Raw genomic sequence first — 22614 nt, 5'->3', positions numbered from 1 at the left:
AACTTTAATAAAAAACCTCCCAACCCCTAAAACCATTTGCCATTTTTGCTAAACCCTTTTTCTTTTGCTTGCACCTGTTGTGATGTCTGTGGATTTGTGTTATCACACATTTGGGGGAAAAAGTTGTGTAATGTCATAAAAATGCTACCCTTAATTTTGCTTCACTCAAAACGTCACTCATTTTGCAGTAACAAAGACTTTGTGAATTACTGATGTATTTTATTTTTTTTATATAGTATAAATGAACAAGTGAAATTAAAAATATAAGCAAGGAATAATCCACCACAGAATGTACTTTGCTGATTTGTTTTGATAATTTAGTTTAGTTTAAATTGGACAATAGCAGAGGGAGCTGCATTTTTGTCTCTTCAAAACCGCCACAGACTTTGATTTTGCTGTTGCAGAATTAGGAGTGATTACTTAAATTATAAGCTCTCTGGGGCAGGAACTGTCTTTTTTGTTTTGTTTTCTATCTGTAGAGCACCTAGCACGGTGGCGGAGCCCCAGATATGGACAAGGCCCTCAGTGCTACCACAATACAAATAGTAAATAATAATAGTGGTTTGGATTTCGATTCTGGTTTTTATGTGAACCTTCAAATGTTGAGAGGGTTCAGATAAAAGATTTCCATTTCAGCTCCTCTCTAGTTTTAATTCCCTGTTATGCTTTGTTTACTATTAAATATGCTGTAGTACAGCTCGGATAAGCTCCCAAGTCTTGATTCAATACAATGCAGTAGAACTTGTCTTAAAGTGGTCTGCTAGGAGGTTCCTTGCCATGATACCACCTTTCTAACATTTGATAGCTTGACACTAGTAAATCTACCAGCATGTTTACCATCTGTCTTTTTTCAACTTATGGCTATCTTCTTTGTCTGTAGGCAAGATGTCATTCTCGTCTGCTGCAAATGTCTTTTCTCTGTTGGCAGGGTAGTTGGCAGACTTCAGTGTTATCTTAAAATGTGCTGGTTTCGTGTATGACATCAGTGCTTTCTCACTTCCACTGCTGTGATGCTTTAATGTCTTATTTGAAGGGCTCTGATTTAAAAACTTGGGTCAAAATTTGGATGATTGTAAAATGGTGCTTGTCCGAATGTGCATTTTAAAAAGAACTGTCAGGGTTTTCCGTTCTGCCTTAAAAAAAAAAAAAAAAGTACACCTTTGGGAAGTGTCAGAGAGTTTAGGGCCAGAATGGACCACCAGATCATCTAATCTGACCTCCTGAATAGCACAGGCCACCCGCATGTTAAACACTGAAAGTTCTTTGAGGATGAAAAGGCATTGTATAAGTGCTGAGTGGCCTTTCTTTTAAAGGAATATTAAATTCTCCAGTGACAGAGCCTAGTAGTACAAATTATTTTACATCAAATCTGAAGAAAGTGTTCTGTAATATCATAATGGTAATAACATGGCTCTTTTAACCCCTGTTTTCAAGGGAGAAGATAGGAATTGCTGATTTCCTTAATTAAAGGCAAGGAGCAAACACTCAGCCAGCATTAAAAACACTTAATATGGTATTAAATGATCAATTTAAAAACAATCCATCTCTGTGCAAAAGTGACACGAATGAGATGCGCACCTGCTCTCCAACTTGGCGACTAACCAAACTTGGCTGAAGGCCACGCTAGTTGAAACGGTGACAGTCAGACTGAGGCATTGTGCCCCTTGTCTGCTGGTGTGAATAAGTGTTCCAAGTGGAGGGCTTCGGATGTACTAATGGAGGCAAAACCAGAGCACCAGGCCTGCCAAGGGAGCTGCCTTCACAGACTCCAGCTTGAGAGGCAAATTTGCTGGGACTGAGCAGGCTGATCCCTTTTCAGGATCAGGGCCCAAACTGTTTAGCTGTATGCGTAATATATATTTACTGTGTGTCGAGCAGGGGTACTCAATCTTTTTCTTTGCGTTTCCTCCCCTGCAACATGCTATGAAAACTCCACGGCCCACCTGTGCTGCCACAGCTGGTTTTCTGCATATAAAAGCCAGGGCCGGCGTTAGGGTTTCGCAGGCAGGGCCATTGCCTGGGACCTTGCAAAGCTACCTTGCTCAGGCTTCGGGTTTAGCCCCAGGTGGCATGGCCCCGGGCTTCAGCCCTGCACAGCGGGGCTTTGACTTTCTGCCTTGGGCCCTAGTGAATCCAACACTGGGCCTGCTTGGTGGAACCCCTGAAACCTGCTTGTGGCCTCCCAGGGGGTGCCGGACCCCTGGTTGAGAACCGCTGGTGTACGGGACCATGCTATGGCCAGCTTACCCCATCAGGTTATGTGTCTGCTGCCTCAGTTTCTCTCTGAGAAGTACATGTAGACTTGTGGTTGATGTCACATCCCCTTCTTTGGCTCTGATTTGCTAAGAAAACATAACAGTTCAAACATAACCGACAGTACAAATCTACCAGCCCTCTCCCCAGGCTCTGGAGTTTCTTCCCCAAACCATTTCCTAGCTGAGACTTGTTCTGCTCCCACTTGGCTAGTATGGATTCCACTGGCCCTGGGCTCTCCTCTTTCTGTGAATAGACGCTCTCTTACAATAAGTACTGCACCCCAGCTGTTCTCATGGGACCCCAGTCATTTGACTGAGCTGCAGGCCAGAACCTGGAAACAGGACACTGGGACATACACGTACCCAGGAACCATGAGTAACATTTGCTTAGCGGGATCTCAAATTGCTCTACGGGGATTTTGCAAACTCTTTCTGTTGGAATCCCTTCCCCGTTTGCTGGCATGTCTGCCTCTGGGGTGAGACACAGCAGCTCTTCATTAGTGCCCTACAACACTACATGACCGCTTAGGACAGAAAATGACGAGTATATAAAATTTGCCTGTCTCTGCTGTGCATGATACCGCATCCCTTTCTGAATTCCTTCAGGTTATTTTTAAACAAAAAACCTAAAATGCATATAAAGAAGGTCAGACTAAATGATCACAATGGTCTCTTCTGGTCTTGGATTCTGAATCTAGGAAAACTTAAAATATGGCAGGTAGGTCCAGTCATGGCTGTGTAATTTCTAATGGAAGACGGAATTGTATTTTAGTGACTTTTCATTTGGTTCACTGCCATCCTGGGCTCACTTTTTATTTCCTTCTCATTAATGATATAGAAATAAATACTGAGAAGTCACCTAAGCCAATAACTGCTAAACGCAAAGAAAGACCAATTAAAACTGATAATCTGTGCAAAACTTCAAAAACCTATAGAAACGAAGTGAAGCTATTCTTAATTATACCTGATAAGTGACAAAACTTATCAAATAAACAAAACAAAAAAGCCTCCTGGGAAGCGAAAGGTAAAAATTAACAGACAATTGACTGACTGAATGAATAGAGCTGAGTAAATGAATGGAGTTTTTAATCTCAAAAAGTAGAAAAGATCCCAAGAAGAGTTTCCTAGTCAGAAAATTAGAACCCTGTGAGGAGTGGACGCTACGGAACTGGTCAGCTGACCTATGGAATGCTGGGGAGTTTCCATGAGAGGAGAGAATAGTAAGAGGAAAGAGAGGTTAGTGTATAAGATAACGAAGGGTATAGAGAGAAGGCCCAGTGGGTGCTTCTGTTTAACCATTCCTCGTGACTCAAGAATGAGAGGGCAAGTAGAGCAAAGACAGATGGAAAGGAGAGGCCGAGCCTGAGAGGTCAAGGTTGGAGGTGGAGAGGAGTGAGAGGAACAGAAGTAGAATTGGCCTAGTGGATAAAGTCAGACTTTAGGACCAACCCTGGTTTCTTGCTTGACTTTTCCTGTTTGTGTGTTCACTGGCCATTGGGAAAGAATCTTACTCTTCATTGGTCTAAGGAAAAGAGAAATATTCATTGCTTTGATCTATGGGCCTGTAAGCAGCAAAGCTGGGCTTACTCTGGTGAGTGCTGCCAGGGCTGCCTTGTAACTCAGTGGCGCTAATATGGCAGGGGTGGCCAACCTTAGCTTGAGAAGGAGCCAGAATTTACCAATGTACGTTGCCAAAGAGCCACGGTAATACACCCCCCAGCAGCTCTTCTCCCCCAACCCCCCACTCCCAACACCTCCCGCCGATCAGCGCCTCCCTCTCCCTCACCGCACCTCCTGATCAGCTGTTTCGTGGCATGCAGGAGCGAGGGCACGGCAGGCTCAGGGGAGGGGACGGGAAGGGATGGAGTGGGGGCAGGGCCTGGGGCAGAGCCAGGGGTTGAGCAGTGAGCACCCCCTGGCATATTGGAAAGTTGGTGCCTGTAGCTCCAGCCCTGGAGTCGGTGCCTGTACAAGGAGCTGCACGTTAACTTCTGAAGAGCCGCATGTGGCTCCGGAGCCCCAGGTTGGCCACCCCTGTAATATGGGCTCTTTGTGTTCTAGAATTCTCTTAACGATTCCTAGGGGGTGTCTGTTCCCTTCACACGGGACCAGTGCTATTCCAAGACTTTTTGGACAATATTGTGGGTGTATTTTGGACAATATTGAGAGGCAGTGTAAAGGGACTTTAAAATGAGCATACTTCATATTTATGCTCACTTGAAGGCCCCTTTACAGTGACAGATCAGAGTAAAGTGGCCTTGGTATAAAATGAGAATCAGACGATTGAGGGTACATCTACACTGCAAAAAAACCCCAAAACCCCAACAACCCTGTAGCAGTGAGTCTTGGAGTCCAGTTCAACTGACTTGGGCTCACACTACGGGGCTAGAATAACACTGTATACGTTCCTGCTTGGGCTGGAGCCTGGGCACTGAAACCTGGCAAGGGGTGGGGACCTCAGGGTCCAGGCTCCAGCCTGAGTGGGAATGTCTACACTACTACTTTTAGCCCCATAGCACGAGTCCCAGAAGCCCTAGTCAGTTGACCCAGACTCAGACTCGCTGCCATGAGTAGGATGTGTTTTGTGCAGTGTAGGCATGGCGTTAAAAAACACTGTAATTTAATAGAGGCCCATCAGCGTGGAGGGTGGACATGGGGATAAATGCAGGCCCTGTATCAAGGAGTCTGACCTTGGAGTACTCCAGAATGTAGGTGAAATCTCCCTTTTAAAAGAAAACTGCATCCTCAATATAGTTAACCATAATTGAATACCCAGAAGCAGTGGGCCATTAGGATGTACTAGTGATGTACAGTAGTACTGCAGAATTAGGTGCATAAGGGCTTTTATACCTTCTCTGAGGCACCCAGCATTTGCCAAAATCGGCGGCAGGGTACTGGACTAGGTGGATCCTTGGTCTGTTCTGGTCTGTCATTTCGTGTGTCCATCTTTCTGTTATATCCCTATAGGCATTTTCTGTTCCTTTTTTCTTGATCATCCAGTGTACTTTTCCCAACACTCAGGCCCCTACCTGCGCTAGCAGTGGCTTTCAATGATAGTGACTCACATTTCAGTCTCTAAAGCACGGGGGTGTGTGCCTTGGAATTTAGGTGGTTAGTTTCACTGACAAACACTTCTGTTGCTCGTGCATGCATGCGTGCTGCAGCTATGCTATGACATGCAGGAGGCAGCTTCAGATCTCCCAGTGTCCTGACCACCTGTGCTTAAGTTGTGGGTAGCAGAGTTCTTGTGATGCCTCAGTTGATATGCCAAACACCTGAGCAGGCACTGAAATGCTGGCAATTTACTCTAAGTGTCATGGGGACACTTTTAGTGGAGTACAAACACTTCTTTTTTTTTTTTTTTGGAGGCGGTGAGATAGAGGCAAGTTTCAGTTAAACAAATTATGTATTAATTATGACTCTACAATAATAACCAGTGCCCTGGTTTTCTCCATAATCACAGGAATTATTAGTGCACATAATGGGGAGGAAAGACTATCTCCTCTAGACTTAATGGCATGCAGTTCATCAACAGCATAAGTCTCCTGTCCTCCAACACAGCTGAGTGCAACATACTTGCAAAATTTAATGTCCTTCCTACTCAGACAATTAGAAGAACTAGGGTCAAAATTTTCAAACTTTCATGCCTAAGGAAGGGGCTTAATATATTCCGAAGGGATGAACACTGAAAGCTCCCACTGAAGTCAATGGGATCCATAGGGCTCGGCAGCTGTGGAAAATCAAGCCTCTTATTTATACCTAAATATGGCTCCTATCTGCATATATGCATCTATAATGCCAAACGCAGTTTAATATTGGGTCTATCTGCTTTGATGATTTCCATACTCTGAAAGAGACAATTCAGGCCAAGGTTTTCAAAAGCAATACATTATTTTGGTAGGTTTCAGAGTAACAGCCGTGTTAGTCTGTATTCGCAAAAAGAAAAGGAGTACTTGTGGCACCTTAGAGACTAACCAATTTATTTGAGCATAGGCTTTCGTGAGCTACAGCTCACTTCATCGGATACATCCGATGACGTGAGCTGTAGCTCACGAAAGCTTATGCTCAAATAAATTGGTTAGTCTCTAAGGTGCCACAAGTACTTCTTTTCTTTTTGCATTATTTTGGATGTCTCAATTTTGGGTGCACCACTTGAGACGCCTTAAGGGAGTCTGATTTTTAAAGGATGTGTGTGAAAATCCGGTGTCTCAAAAAACAAACAAACCAGAGGCACCCAAAATCAGTTTTCATTTCTGGAAACCTTGGACTAACACTTTGTATAGCATTTTATAATGTATGTAAGCTGCTCTTTCAGAAGTCATCCTCTTCTTTGATTAGGATCCAAGTGGCGTTGACCTGATTAGATCAGTCATGGCATGGCAGGTTCTGTAGGTTGTGTAACCTCTCACACTTGAAGAGTCAGAAAAGCTGCTTACAGGTTTGTGGGTAAGCGTCTAACAGTAGATTATAAAAACCTCAGGTTGAATACCCAAAACATGCTCGTTGTCTTCTGTCTTAACGGTGTTGATCAGTTTATCATTTGCCAGCTATAGGCATTTATCTGTCACACAGAAACTACACTCAGTTAAGTGAGTGTCTGTCCCAGATTCCACTGCACACATTCCCTTTCTTTCGTAGATCAATCCTGCATCTTTTGGTTGCTTATATCCGCTCTTTCATTTAAATGTTCAGGTTTGTGTATGTTCTTTTAAGATGCCTGATGAAGAATGCACCTTTTATTTTTTAGTTTAAGTTCTTCTCACTTCTTAAATCTTGATTTTACTTTGTGTGGTGCCTCCCTACTTGAAAGGGATTGTAGGTGTCAAGGGACAGCACTAAACCACCTCTACAATAAGCTTCAGAAAAGCTGTTAAATCTTCTTAGGAATTTTTCAGTTTAACTCAATGGTGATCAATAGGTATGGAGTGAGGGAGGGAAAAATCATGCTTTTGGAATTGAGAAAGCTTGAGATTCAGACATCTCCTCTATTCTACACTCATCCGATGAAGTGAGCTGTAGCTCACGAAAGCTTATGCTCAAATAAATTGGTTAGTCTCTAAGGTGCAACTAGTACTCCTTTTCTTCATCCTATTCAAGTGCCTTTCAGCACAAGCTGACTACAGTGTCATTACACGTGAACCTTTAAGGACTGTAGAGATCGTTTTTATATGAAGATTAAATTGACCTTTGGAAGGCCCACAAGTTCCAGTGACCTGATGAGACATTATCAAAAATTATTTCACTTATTTACATATTGTTTTCCTCATCTGTGCCCTGCATTCATGCTGTCGTCATTATATTAAACATCCCATTGTTAATCTTAATAAAAAAAAGCACGTAGAACCTTAGGTGGAGTTCAGCTAGTGTGTAACTGACTAGGGGAAGGTATTGTGCTTCAAGAAATGTCGTCGTTTGACAAAATGGGGCTTTAGAATAGCAAATTAGAAGTGTTGAAAAGTACCTTTTCCCCCTCCCCCTCGCCCCTTTAAATCTTTAGCTATGTCTGAGCACATAGTGGAGAATGGGGGCACAGGGCACTCAAGGTGCCTCATTTGAGTTGTAGTTTAATTACATGTTTATCAGCCAAAAATTTATTTTTGCTTTGATTTTATTTTTTTCTGAAATGTGGAAAATTATCTTAATTCTGGCATTCCCTAACTTTTGAGTGCTTGACTTTGTAACCTGAACATTCTTTTACCATCAGTGGGTTGTTGTTGTTGTGTGTGGTGGTGGTGGTGGTGTTTGTTTTATATAGGTATAGATAGATAGTGGTGTTGCTGATCACTGGTGCCCTCTTGTATTATCAATAAGCCTGATAAATTTGTCAGCTTTTCTGCTGAGCCTCTACATCTGCTACTTCAAACTTCATACACTCTCTAGTTTGCTATAGAGCCTGGGATCCTTCACCTCTTTTACATTTGAAATTTCAAACTGAAAGCACATGAGACTTGCAAAAAGCTTCTAGGCCTGCGTAGTCCTTTCTGATACCATCTTGAAAGTGGTTAATGGAATTTCAGGAGGCTTTGCTGGGGGCAGATTGATGCACCGGGTGTGAAGGCAGGTCCGGAGAAGAATAATCTTACAGCCAGGTGAAAATGACATGCTCCCCATACATATTATGCTGTTTTCCATACTGATTTAAATGCATGCATACTTAGGTATCTGCAAAAAGTCTTAACCAGCTCTTTTTAAGATTAGCAAAGTGCTTTTTACTCACGGAGGGCTAGGTATGCACCACATTAGAATGTTTAAATCCAAACTGGGGTATTAGAGTGCAAAAAAGCATCTGAACAAGCTTCTTAAAACATTAAAAAAAGAAAAAAGCCTGTTTTCTTCCTCTGGTAACTTAAAAAAATCACCCTCAGACTGCCGTTCAACATGATAGAGTTAGACTCCTAGGTAATTTGTTGGTGGAAAATTATAATTAACCACTGAAAGTGGGGGCTTACAATGAAGCTCCCTGCTGCAATGCTTGCAGTGGCCTTCAAGTTTATCACATCGTCATTCTGGCTGCTAGTGTGTGCTAACCCGCTGTAGTTGATGGAGTGAATATAACTTCATGAAGGACCACGCAGAAAGAATAGAATTCCTCTCTTACTGCTCTATCTTTGCAAAAGTGTTAGCGAAAATTCATTAGACTAAAGTAAAGAAGTTACAGAGTGTCCAGATCAAGCCATGGAGTATAGTAGTACTGCCCAATAATTAATCTAACCAGGAACACGTTAATAAATTAACTTGTCCTGGTGTGGCATCTAGAGGTCCTGTTGTGCTGTGTGCAATCTCAGTAGACAAGACCGAGGATGGGAGGGGAAACAAAGGCACATAGAAGTTAAGTGACTTAGGTAAGGTCAAACAGCAAGGCAGTGACAGAGCACAATTGAATCCAGGTCTCTGGACTCCCAGTCCATTTCCCTATCCACTGGACACAGTGCCTTCCATACATAGGAGCAAATGACTGAGGGGTGGCTTCCTGCTGAATATCATGGCTCATCAGCAGCGCCAATGGGTGAAGAGTCCAGAGAACTACAGAGCTACAGTAAGGACCAAGATCTATCTCCAAGATGAACACACAGTTTCGTGGCTTCTATAGGGGTCACACCCATGTACCTGAAGATACAACTTAACCCTGATGTGTTGAGGCACCACATAAAACCTAACTGAGCATTTGGAAACGTGAGCCAGGGCACAGTGAATAATCTCGATTAATGTGTGGAACTCTAATATCAAAAGAAACAGCAGGTGTAGGGTGGGGACAGTATCCACAACAGAAAGGGCAGTTAGTGACTCTTGACAAGGAAATCTTATTGCCCTGACCAGATGCGAAAGTCAGATATAAGAGGGCGAGGTGCTTCCCGCGGTGCGTTAAAGCAATCTCCTTCTTTGAGACACTTTAATTCTGTGGTCAGCTTGATAATAGAAACACCTCATAGTAAGCTTGTAGACTTAATATTTTAATATGCTGCCAACAGAACTAGACAATCTCTTTAATCCTTTTGATCACATGTGCACAGTTTAGATTTTGGTAACATGAAACTAAGTTGTGTATGTGCAGGCAAGCATCTGCATTACTTAGCTGCAGTTCCCCATTCTACAAGAGAGAGAAATGTTTAATGTTCCTCTCCCGCCCGCTCCTCCCCTGAAGGGAGGTGGCTAAGTAAGAGATTTTCCTGTTCAATGTACTTGAAGGAAGTGGTTGGCATTTGTTTACATTGTTGTGAGTTCTGAGATAAACTTCTAGACTCTCCTCCCAGAGTGCCTGGCAGGAAGCAATTGACACAATTCTCAATGCACTATGTTTGAGACATTTCCTACTTGCTGGGATAATTTAGCTTTCCCATGAGAACCATTCAATGCAAATGGTTATGCCTGATAAATTTCACAAGATACATGTGGCATGTTAGCATGCTGCAACTTAAAGGAGGACAGGAAGAATGAAAATGTCTGCTTTAGTTCTCCTGATGGCCTAGGTATTACCCAGCAGTCAGTAGGGTTTTTCTTCGACACCTGCGTCAGTCCAGATAAAGGTTTCTTCAGGAGCACAGGGTGCTGGAAGTAGGGGTTCTGCAGGTGTGGCAGCATCCCCTGGCTCAAAGAGGTTTCCATTATATACAGGGTTTACAATTTTCTTCAATGGCTTTCAGCACCCCTACTATAAAAATTTTTCTAACGCCACTGCGGGAGCACCCTACCCTTCGTCAAAATCTTTTTCTTGGAGAGGATAATATAGTTTGTTGTTCCATGCAACTGTCCCCCTGCCCTCATTTCCCCCAATAAAACTGTCAGCCTGTCCTAAGGATCTGATTAGGTTTTAGAAACTTCCAATAGATCAGAGTTGTGTATTGATTTAAAGTATTATAGGTGGCGTGTGTGTTGATGCCTATCATTGAAGTTTGCCTACACGTTTCCATTCTGAAGAGCCTTTTCCAGTTGCTTACCACTTTCTCCAACTTTTCCCTGTTGGGGCTGAAATTTTTGAAGATGGATTTTCTGTCCAGTGGTGATCGCGCGCGCGCGTGTGATTTTGAGCAAAAATGGGTCAGCTGGTTTTGAGTGTGAAGAGAGTAGAAGGTGGGTGCGGATGGTGAGAGGGACAGATGTTGCTCTTTTTAAAAATTTTCTTCTAGGAACTTTTTGTGACTTTTTTTTTTTAAACAGCTCTATCACCTTCGCAATTTGGGGTAGAAATTTGAGATTTGTGTGCTTTTCAGTGGTGAAAACCCATTCTATTCTACTGTGTTGTAATGGTTTGTTTAAAAACAGACATTGTCCGTGCAGACTGAGTTCTCTCCCTGCCTCTGACAATAACTGTTGATCTCCCGGCATTGCATTTGCACTGCACCTTTGTGCAGATAAGCAGTTTGAGTGGGTTCCTCAATGTCTGAAGGTGTGCACGGAATGAGGGTGCTTATTCTGATCGATGCAAAGTTTTGGAGTTGTGTAAGCAAGGTGACCAGGCTCTACAGCAGAGGTGGGCAAACTACAGCCTGCGGGCCACATCTGGCCCTCAGGACCCTCCTGCCCAGCCCTTGAGCTCCCGGCTGGGGGGGCTAGCCCCCGGCCCTTCCCCCGCTGTCCCCCCCCCCCCACAGCCATGCAGCGCGGCTGCAAGCTCCTGCTGCTCTGAGCGGCATGGTAAGGGGGTTGGGGGGCAGGAGTCCCGGGGGGCGGACAGGGAGCAGGGGAAGGTTGGATGGGGCGGAGGTTCTGGGGGTCTGTGTGGTCAGGAGACAGGGAATAGGGGGTCTTGGATAGGGCATGGGAGTCCCGGGAGGCCTGTAAGGGGGTGGGGGTGTGGATAGGGGTTGGGAGGGTTGGCTAGGGTGTGGGGACCCGGGGGGGGGGCAGTTAGGGGTGGGGGGTCCTGGGAGGGGGCAATCAGGGGGCAAGGAACAGGGAGTGGTTGGATGGAGCAGAGGTTTGGGGGGGGAGGGGCAGTTAGGGAATGGTGAACAGGGGGCATTGGATAGGGGGTGGGGTCCTGGAGAGAGTGGTCAGGGAACAAGGAGCAGGGGGGTTGGATGGTTCAGGGGTTCTGAGGAGGGGGGCAATCAGGGAGTGGGAGGGGGCAGATGGGAGGGCAGGCTGTTTGGGGGGCACACCTTCCCTACGCAGCCCTCCAGAGTTTCGCACCCCAATGTGGCCCTCGGGCCAAAAAGTTTGCCCACCCTTGCTCTACAGGTATCCATGCTTCAATGAGGCAGGACTACCCCCTTTTTTCGTTTGATCCAACACAGCATTTTCCTGCTGCCTTCCAAGTAGTCCCACACCATGGAACTTTTTGTTTGTTCTTTTGTTTTCTTTATTAATAACAACAAATAGAAAAAACCTTACCGAAAAACATGGAAAGAACATTAAGGCTGCCAGGTGGAGATCTTGGATGCCAACGTTCAGATAATCCAGTAACTCTTGTTTTTCTTGTGCGTATATGCATTACAATACAGCCTTTAAAGGCATAGTTGCCTTCTACTTTTCTTGTAGGACTTCTGTTTCATTCACATTGTCATCCGATGCCTTTCGAAGTCAGTGAAAATCCCACTGAAGGAGTCAGTGGGAGTCATCTGATCAGACCTGGAGTGTGCAAGTTGGATGGTACAGTGAATGAGATGGCGTCCTGTGTGTCTGTCCCTGTATTTTGGCCTCAGCTTTATTTGAAATTTAGAGCAAAAGCCTAGGATAGATCTGGCTGTATATTTCTGTAACTGAGTGCATGTAGGCTCTTAGCGGACAAGAAGGAATTGTGCAGTGAATGAGGCAGGGGTCCATGTGCTGAACAGTGAGGATAAAAATAAATATTGAACAGTTGCCCCATTCACTGTGCATTGTCCAACCCGGGCACACAAGGGGAAAGGTGGCTCTGTGCAGTGCGCCAGAACAAGGCCTGTGCACCACTTCAGGACGCTAGTGAAACTTAAATAATGCACAAGCCTTGTGCTATCTCTGTGCACAAGAGTGAATCTCACAGTGAATGAGGCAAGGTTCCTACAGAAATGTGTGTAATGTATGTGCACACAAGGGCAGAGTTCAGATTGCATGGACAACCTTACAGTTAGCATTACTTGTAAGCTTCATGTTGAAACCTTATTCTTTTAACGAGTATTGTTTTTTGGGATGCGTGTGTCTCAGCGCACAGGTTAATATGAAATTGACTCCTATGGTGCTAATCTGAATGTGTTGTACTCTTGTGGAATTACATTTCATGAAGTGTGAATTGAAACCAGAGATTTGATCTGAGAAAATCTGCAAATTAAATTAGGTTATCTATTGTTCTGGTTTATAGAACTGTACTCTGCATACAGTTTTTTGGCATGTAAATATAGATCCCCCCCCCCCCCCCGATTTCTGTGCAAGAATGAAACACCCTTCCCTCAATAGAAACAACAATCATTCAACAAAAATCTCATCCCTTTTTTTACTGGTGCAATTTTGCTTTGGCGTTTTCATTTATTAAACAATAGCTTTTAAAAAACATTACCAGTGAAATAACTTTTTGCTCAGTTTGAGAGTTGTGAATTAGAAGTTAAAGCATCAAAGGATAAATTCTTCCTGATGTAAAATATTTTGGGGTTCAGTCTTTCCTGCATGACCAGTTATGCCGAGACTTACAGCAGCCGGAGTTAGGAAAGGAACTCTGGCATGTGTGTCTGAAGAAAAATGTTGAGTATTTTAAGATGTTTTCTATAAAGCAGCAAAAATGGGCCAAATTAACACACACTTTTCACTTGGCCTTTTGTTTTGTTTTTAGTTCCAAAAGACCCCATGTAAAGAACACAGAGAATCTCGTTCATGTAATCAGGCTGTACATTGTCATCCGATATTGTTACAACTAACATCCACAAAGTGGCAGGTTCCCCAGGACAGGTGTGTGCCGACTGGACTGTCCCCATCTACACAATCCAGGAAGATCTGGGTAGCTATCCGACGCTGGCTGAGTTCCAGGCGTTGGTCATCAAGAATTTCACATGGTGCCATGTGCGCTGGGATTTTCCAGCCCACAGGGGCCCGGGAGTCAGCTGAAGTGGCTAAGTTAATTATGCAGATGGGGCTAGGAATTCCCATTTCTATAGCAGAATCACTTTTTTTTTTTAATGCATTCACAGCTTAACAGTCAGTCCTGCTCATGAATGAGATCGGAACCTCATCCACAGCAGAAGAGATTGCATGAGACCCATGTTGTGTGTGTGGTTGTGAAGTGCAGATGGATTTATTCATGTTACAGCTTGGTTGCAAATTTTATAAAAGCTAGTAGTGCAGAGAGGCCTAAAATTTAGGAGTCCTTGTCCACTCTAATGCTGAAGCTGCGTTAGGCCATGTGCACACAGGGACACTCAGGAAAGTAAAGGGCAAATTAACTAGAGGTGTGAAGTTAACATACATTAGTTAAAGTGCATTAAACCATTGTGTGGATGTTCTCAATTCCAAAGTAAAGTGGCCTTAGTTTGCTATAGTTTAATTCACTTTCCCCAACAGACGTCCCAGCTGAATTACTTAGGCTCCTGGGGTGAGAATTCTGGCCAAAATGCACACAAGTTGGAATTTCGAAGTTTGGGTTCCCACAGCAATTGCACCTCTGCCCACTTCTGCATAATCAGTATTTTTTTTCTTGCTGTATCTGTGGGTTAACTGCCAAGATTTAAAAGACTAAATATATGCAAGTCAACTGAGATAGATGATGGCTATCGGAAACAATAACTTAATTTCTGAGTTTAAGGGAAAAGAACTGATCGAACTTTCAGATAAATACGTTTGTTCTCACATGTGACTAGGATCACCTCTTCAGATAAACATACTTCAGTCAATGGTCGAACAAGTGTGTTTATCTGAAGCTCTGCAATGGTACATTGTAAAATGAGTGGATAAACCAAAGTTGTTCAGACATATCAAAGGCACTTGTCTTTATCAGGGATTGAATCCATGGCAGGTGTGTCTGAAGTTTTTAAAAATAAGATGGTTGAGTAATCAGAGTACACAAGAAATGTCTGAATAATTTCCTAAAGTGTAAAGAATCTCTTTTATTCTGGGCTGGTGTTGGAGGGGCAAGGAACTTGGAAAATAAAGAATCAAGAACTTTTTATCGAACTCAAAAAATGGACAAGTAGAATTTTATTCCATTGCTTTAAAAAAGAAAAAAAAAAAGATATGGGGAGTGAAGATCTTTATATTTGAGAACAAACATAAGCAATTTTAGGCCAAATTACAATTTTTTTCTTTTAAAGTTTTGGAAAGTGTCAGATACTTGACAGGAGCTTAAAAGAGAAGCCTCTTCCTCAACCATAACACTGCTGCTGTGATGCAGTAAAACACATGTATCTTAGCGCTTTCCCCCCCCCTCCAGATTTGGGCTATTACTTGGCATATTGGACACTGGTCCAGATGTTCAACTGGTGTAAATCATCATAGGTTGATGGATTTCAAGCTATGTTGGTTTGCACCAGATAAGTATCTGGCCCAACAAGTGTATTTTTTTTAAAAAAACCAAGTAGGTTCAAGGGGAGAGCTCTTGAAGAGTGAGACAGCAGAAATACTGAGATGATTTTTTTTTTTTAAGCTGCTTCTTTGTATTTCTGTACTTTTGAAACTGATTCTCATGACTTTGAGGTCCATTTTAAAAAAAGAGAAATAGTCACAAATATGTAATAGCCAGCAGTGAGTCTACACTTGCATGTACTGTCAGTTGTGATTTCTTTTTTAAACTACTTGACCATAAAAGAAATAACAAACAAACCAAACCCCACAACCAAAGGGGGATTTAAAAGCTGCTAATTAATGTTTGGATAAAACAACAAGTTGACCCCCTGTTTAGGGATACTCCTACAATGAAATGCGATATAAACTAGACTTCTTGGTATTTCTGCAAATTGCATGGGATGCAAATTAATGCTCCTGTTGTTCCATAGGCCATCACACCGTCTACATCGGGGTCCATGTGCCTAAGAGCTATCGGAGAAGGAGACGGCACAGAAGAAAACCTGGGCTAAAGGAGAAGAAGGAAAGAGAAAAAATCTCTGAGTACTACTCCGACAAATCTGATGCAGAAAATGCGGATGAGACGAGCAGCGGCATCCTTAAACCACTCAGTGAGTACTGTCGCTTTCTGATATTCCTTGTGATACTCTATTGATGTGCAGTGCTCTTGTCCTGAGCATTCCCAGGGAATCTGGATCCCTGAAACAACATCCCCAGCATGTGTTGCGGGGTCAGCATGTGTTTTATCAGTTGCCAGGGAATTGTTGTTTGGAAGGGACACCACCCATGCACCCCAGGTGAGCGCTTCATCTTTGTTCACCGTCGGGTGTCATTGTTGGGTTAGACACTATCAGTGCAAGTTGTCAAAACCAAGCCAATGTGGTGTGTGAGGAGACAGCAAGCAATTTGAAATCTAATTACCCGTTCTGACTGATCCCCCTCCTCCTGCACACAGCATAGGCACAGTCTCCCAGGGTACAAGGATAGTCACTTGCCCTGGGAGGAGGCGGGGTGTTAGCTAGAAAAAGAGCTAGCAGTGGGATAACAGAAGAACCAATCCCCCTGTCAGAAGCCATAAGAAATGTTTTGATGTGGAATTGCAGAATTGTATACCATGGTGCATGCAGGCATGCCTGCTTTAGTAATTAGCTGCTGTATATCAGTTGCTTCCCTCTAACTATTTATTGAATTGTCTTAGGAATAAGAATTTTTTATAAACAAAAGTTGGAATGAAAATGTAACCTTAGTTGTATGAATCAGTTGTATACTGATAGATTGGGCATCTGATTTGGGATATTCCGCTCTGATCTGTTACTGCTGGGCTGGGCCTGGGAGTGTTAGAGATGAGACACCTGAATTGTCTAGTGGAGTACCTTCTCTTGAGTACCTTTCTAGGGGGCAGTCTGTGAAGCCTGATTCCCAGCCCCTTTAGCCATCTCCTCAACTGGCTGCAGGTTCATGATTCTGAATTCGGAAAAGTGGTTGCTTAAATAAGAGGCTGGGGGGTTAAAGAACAGGAAGAGAGAGACGGTGATAAACTGTTGAAAATGGTGTCACACTGCAGAGGTTTGGCGATATGGGAAGAATATAAGGTGATAGTCTGCACTATATCTGCCTGCTTTCTTCACCTTGCCTTCCCAACCCTCTCCAGTCTCCAGATCATTCCCAAATAGATTGAACCCCACCAGTCCTAGTACAAAAACCTTTTGGCTACTGTTTTGCCATTGATACCTTCCACGATTTAAAAACTGGCCATTTATTTCTACTTTGTTTTCTGTCTGACTGTTCCTGACCCATGGTTACCTTGACTCTCAGACTATGACTACTTTAGTAGTCTCTTGTTTAGGACTTTGTCAGAGGCCTTTTGAAAACCTAAGTAGCTGGTTCTCCTTTACCTGCTATTTCATTAACACATTCGACTGTGTCACCAATTTTCAGAGCAGACCAGTTGCTCTCCACAGTAGCGGGGAGAGGCAGCTGAAATTAACCCTAGTGATAGGAATCCTCCACAATCAGATTCTCAGGCCCACAGTACTCCATTCTGTTACAGGTTCATAGGGTAATATTTTTCCCCCTCTCTTTCATGTTAAGAAGCGTTCAACTCAAGTTATGGTCTTTAGGTAAGGATCGGTTGCAGTAGATGACTAAGAATATTAGAATTAAAGAGCTTCGAGATTTTGAATAGTAATTTTATGGAGGTAGGTTAAGATAACATGGACATGAAGTCTTCCATTTAAAAAGAAAAAGAGGGCAGGTGGTGTAACAGGCTGAAGTAGATATTGGATCTCAATCACATGGTAAGAGTAGAGAGTTTTGATATGGAGCACTGGAACAAAGGGGTGTACAGGTGGATATGCTGGGGTCAGAGAAGAAAGAAACTGGGGAATACAGAGCATGAATGTTTCCTCGGAATGGGAGGACTGTTGGAAATAAGACAGTGGAGCAGGAGGTATCTCTAAAAATTGTTAGAGTGCAGAGAGTGGGAATTAGTATACCAGGTCTGATTTTCATTTACAGTAACACACCTTTACACTGCCAGATATCTACAAAGGGGTGCTGTAGTATAGAAGAGAATCAGGCTGTGTACTGGCTTGCTTGATGCTTGTATGAAGCGAAATGTTGTCAGAGGAGGAAAGAAATGCCTTGTGCACCAAAGTGAAAATAAAGTTACAAATCCACCGTGCATTTTGACACAGTTGAGCATAATTGTGTGTGTGTCTCTCTCTCTCAAAGAGGCCCAAGAATAGAATAGCAGGGGGTGATGCAGTTCACGGGATTAAGGGGCATTGGGACAGCCACACGGATGACACTTGCATAACACTGATTTGGATTGAGGCTGACTCTAACCAATTGTTATCCTTCACTGTAATAATACTAAAAATGGATTGTATTCACGCAGTTTGAAAGAGGTTGAGTGAGTCAGACCTGGTGAATGTAGTGTAGCAAATACTGGATTTAAGATACCACTCCACAGATGCTTCATAGAGAATATGGGCTGTGTGTACATGTAATGTGAGAATAAAATTAAAACTTTTTTTTTGGAAGCATTGTGGTCAATGCTCATGTATAATTTGATTGGTTAATGTTTGAGATGTGGTGCACTGGAGACTGAACTGAAGGATAAGTAAAGGAGTACTTGTGGCACCTTAGAGACTAACCAATTTATTTGAGCATAAGCTTTCGTGAGCTACAGCTCACTTCATCAGATGCATCCGAAGAAGTGAGCTACAGCTCACGAAAGCTTATGCTCAAATAAATCGGTTAGTCTCTAAGGTGCCACAAGTCCTTCTTTTCTTTTTGCGAATACAGACTAACACGGCTGCTACTCTGAAACCTGAAGGATAAGTGAATCTTTTGTGTTGTGAGAAGATTTATTTTCAATGGAAACATTTAAAAATCACATTTTAAAATTAAAGAAACTCAAAAAACTTCTTTCTTCTATTAAAGTAGATGAGGTTATTTAAAAAAAAAAAAATCTGTTCTTTTGCTGCTTGCATTTCTCTAGTTTAGCGAATAAAATGGAAATGGCAGTGTAACGTATGTAGGTAGTTAGTTTGTAGTCATTTTCATGTTCAGGTTTCCAGGCACAAGCACAGTACTGCTTGAGTTTGAGTCACTATTTGTTAAAATAGTTTCCAAGAATTAATGGAAATATTTCTTAGAATCATATGTCTGGAAGCAACCTTGAGAGGCCATCTAGTCCAGTCTCCTGCAGACTTAATAATTTCCTGAACTGTCCCTGGTGGGCAGGTATCCAGTGCAGCCTTAAATATCCCCACTAAAGGTGATTCCATAACCTCCCTTGGCAGATGTTCTGAAATCTTGTCAGTTGGTGTTTGTGTGCAAATCTGCGTTGAATCACCAGGTCGGGTTGCTGTACCATGCTGATGAGCCCAGACAAAATATGTCAGTGGAGACAGGCAAGAGATTGAACAGGTCCATAAATGCAGACCTCTTCCAAGGTCACCTTGTTAATTTAGAACAGGTGGCATGGCACAGCTGGATTTGGGAACTGTATCTAGTAATCTTTTTATCTGTGTCCAGTTCTGCAAACAACTCAAAATTTGTGTGATACAGAAATGTACAGTCTTCAGTTCCTCCAGCCACAGGAGGATTGCGTAGAAAAGATTTTTGTTTATATTATGTACTGTAGTGCTCATGAAAGGTGCCAATGTGATAGCTTTGGAGACTGAGGCTCCCTTTCCACAGAACTGGTACAGAATGGGCCTGATTAGTGTAAATTTTCCCCAGTGCAGTCTCATCAATGTGCTCCAGCTCTGCAGGAACTACTTTTAGAGATGGGAAGGCAAATCAGTCTCCATGCTGATTATTGCATCCTTAGCCTGTCTGCGCAGAATGTCAGTGAGGGTACCAATTGTGGCGTGGTTTCCTATCTGCCCAAACCTAGCCCAAGAACATCTTATTTCCAAAAATGATGACTTTCACTAGCTACTGGCCTGAACCTCGTTTATATATATATATATATATATATATATATATATATATATATGACCTCAAAGAGAGAGATGTTACATATTAACATAACTTAAAGTCTTTTTGAGCTATCCAGTCCCTGATATATACATATTTTAACATTTTGGGGGGAAAATGTAACATTGAGTACAGTTGTGTTAAACCAGCTTTCAACTTCCTCTTCCCGCTTCCCTCAAACACGCACGTGATAATTAGAATGAAGAAACAGCTTTACACTAAAACAACTGCGAAACTCTGAATTTAGATTTCTAAGATTTAAGTGCTATTGAAGCACTTAGCCACCAAAGGGAGAAAGGTAGAACATTGAGACCACAATGGGAAATGCAAAGCTGTAGGGTGGGAAGGTAAGTAATGATGTAATACTAATAGTAGAAGCAATGTTGGGCAGAAATTTTAGGCTGCATCAGATCCATCAATCCAGGCTGACCCATTTAATGAAGAGAAGGAATGAATCGTGAATGGGTGGTGGTAGAGAAGCTGATGGCTTTGTTGCCTGGAGCAAGCTTGACAATGGTAGTCCGTCTTTCTGGATGCATAAAAATCTCAAGCCAAATTCTGCCCTTTGAAGTAATTGAGGCTAATTGTCTCTGCGTGCAGCTGAGGGTAGAATATTGCAAAGAACAAGATAAGGGAGGAATTGCTTGGGTAGAGTACTGATCCAGACCACCCCACACTTCTCCACTAGAAGTGTTTAAAGACTTTCCTGGGAGGAGGTGCATCTCTGCTTATGCTTTCCTCTTTTCTTCTTAGTGGAGCGATAGTCTGATTGTTCTGTGGTTTCAGTTGTCACTTTGATATTTGTTTGAGATGGAAAAGGCCACTGAAATTCTCCCTCTGGCTGACTGCCCTGGGAATAGGGAGTATGAATGAGCTACATGTAAAAGCCACAAGCCAAATTGTGATGACGATATATCTCTCTTTATTTTGAGGCTCTGACATTGTAGGCTTTCCGAACAGAAATGTTCTGAATGTGATATGTAAACTATAGATGAAGAGAGTGACTTTAGCGACTGACAGCTTTGGCAGAAAATAGAGTAGAAAGTTTAAAAGATTTCTCAGTGATGAAAATTCTTACCTCTGTTGTTTGGTTTGTCTCTGGTTGACAGTATTTGAAAACAGTAAAACAGTCCATCTGGATTGATGGATGTGAATTTCATATACACTATTTAAAGATATTCTCTTATGCAGAGGTCACTTGGGACTACCACGTGCAGAGGGGAGAGATCATCCTGAAATATGCAACACTTAGCAAAACTTTCTAAAATGTTTTGCAATCTCATAGTATAGAAGGATGGAGGTTAGTATTCTTGCAAGCTATTCAGGACAGAAGTGGTCTCTTTTTATATAGCGCATGGGATAATAAAACTCTGATCTCAGATAGACATTACTGTAATACAGAAAATAAGTGTAGAATGTTATGCAGATAAATATGTAGAGTAAAACTGGAAACTGTGTTCTTCAGGATGATTTTAAAGCAAGATATTTATTTCTGTGGTCTTACCATGCCTAAAGAATGAGAAATCAAGATTAAAAAAACCTCTGATATATATATTTGGTGTGTGTGGCAGGAATTAAATTCTCCCACTTTGATGCATATTGCTGGCTATATCCCCCAGCACCAAGAAGCTAATGAGGGGAGCATGGCTTGGTTGTTTGTATAAACAGTTTGAGCCTGATTCTGCATTGCTCTGCACATTGTGGGGTTGTACACTGACTCCCTATCATTTTGATCTGGTAAGATTTTTATAGCCACTCCATGCTGTTATAAATGGCTATACAAAGCACAGGACGCATGGGAATCAGAGCCCGAGTTCAGTGTGTATACAGGGAAAGTGACAGGCAAATGGATTGAGAACACTGATGCAACAACAAACTTTTTTCCTCCCTGAAACACAGATTTTCATGGACCATCTCTCCTTAACACCCCCACATGGCAATTTTACACCTTGCTTATGAAAACCACAGCATGGTTACATGAAAATAGAATTTTGGAACAGTGTTCATGAAACAAGATGTAAATAAATATGCTTTTAGTGATATGATCCAGCTGGCTGTTTACATGTCCTCCTCCCATTATGTACACGTGCGTGTCCCCCCACACCCTTCCCGGATGTAGGACTAATATATATAAGGGACCAAGATGGGATTTTTCAGGGATCTCTTTGTTTTTTGCATAATGACAGGTTTCAGAGTAACAGCCGTGTTAGTCTGTATTTGCAAAAAGAAAAGGAGTACTTGTGGCACCTTAGAGACTAACCAATTTATTTGAGCATGAGCTTTCGTGTAGCTCACGAAAGCTCATGCTCAAATAAATTGGTTAGTCTCTAAGGTGCCACAAGTACTCCTTTTCTTTTTGTTTTTTGTGTGGGTGTGAGCTGAGTATATTGGTTTCAACCCAAAAGTCACTCAACCTAAAGTCTTGTTGTCACGTTATATGCTTTGCCCACTGCCTTTGTGTTAAAACCAAAGGCGGGCGTGAAAATGTTGGCACTCGTGCAGGGCACTCAGGTTCTGGCCTGTAAGGCTTCAAAGCTCTTTTTGACCCCAAGTTCATGTTTTTAAATTGAGGGGGACGAGAGAGGGATCATGAAATTTTAACACTGTTTAATTTTGACCGCAAATCGGCCAATTTTTCTAAAACTGTAGTATGATGCCTTCTGCCCTATGCTTTGCTAATGGTTAATGCTGATCATTTGCTGGTGCCCTAATACTCCCATTGCAGAAAATAGTGAAGTGCAAAGAGCCAGCCCTGACTCAGCAACTTACTTGGTGCCTGACTTCAACTATTTGACTAGTCCCCCTGAAGTCAGTGGAGCTACTCATGGAATGTGACTAAATACCTTGTGAAGCTGGAGCCTCTGCTTCTGTCGGATCAATTTAGAAGATGTTTTTGTGATAATAT

The 22614-nt window shown here is 42.6% G+C and overlaps 1 protein-coding gene across 14 annotated transcripts in view; it reads left to right on the top strand.

Annotated features, from left to right (window-relative positions):
* The window catches only part of SLC4A4 (solute carrier family 4 member 4), a 251636-nt gene that overhangs the window by 30380 nt on the left and 198642 nt on the right, over positions 1–22614 (top strand). For all 14 annotated transcript variants that reach the window (XM_074950418.1, XM_074950426.1, XM_074950422.1 and 11 more), the window contains exon 3: positions 15650–15829. In XM_074950418.1, coding sequence (XP_074806519.1) covers positions 15650–15829 — 180 coding nt within the window. The remainder of the gene's footprint in view (positions 1–15649; positions 15830–22614) is intronic.

This window comes from Natator depressus, chromosome 4 (genome assembly GCF_965152275.1).
Source record: "Natator depressus isolate rNatDep1 chromosome 4, rNatDep2.hap1, whole genome shotgun sequence".
Lineage (NCBI taxonomy): Eukaryota > Metazoa > Chordata > Testudines > Cheloniidae > Natator > Natator depressus.
Note: the sequence above shows the minus strand (reverse complement) of the source record. Positions and strands in the feature narration are given on the sequence as shown.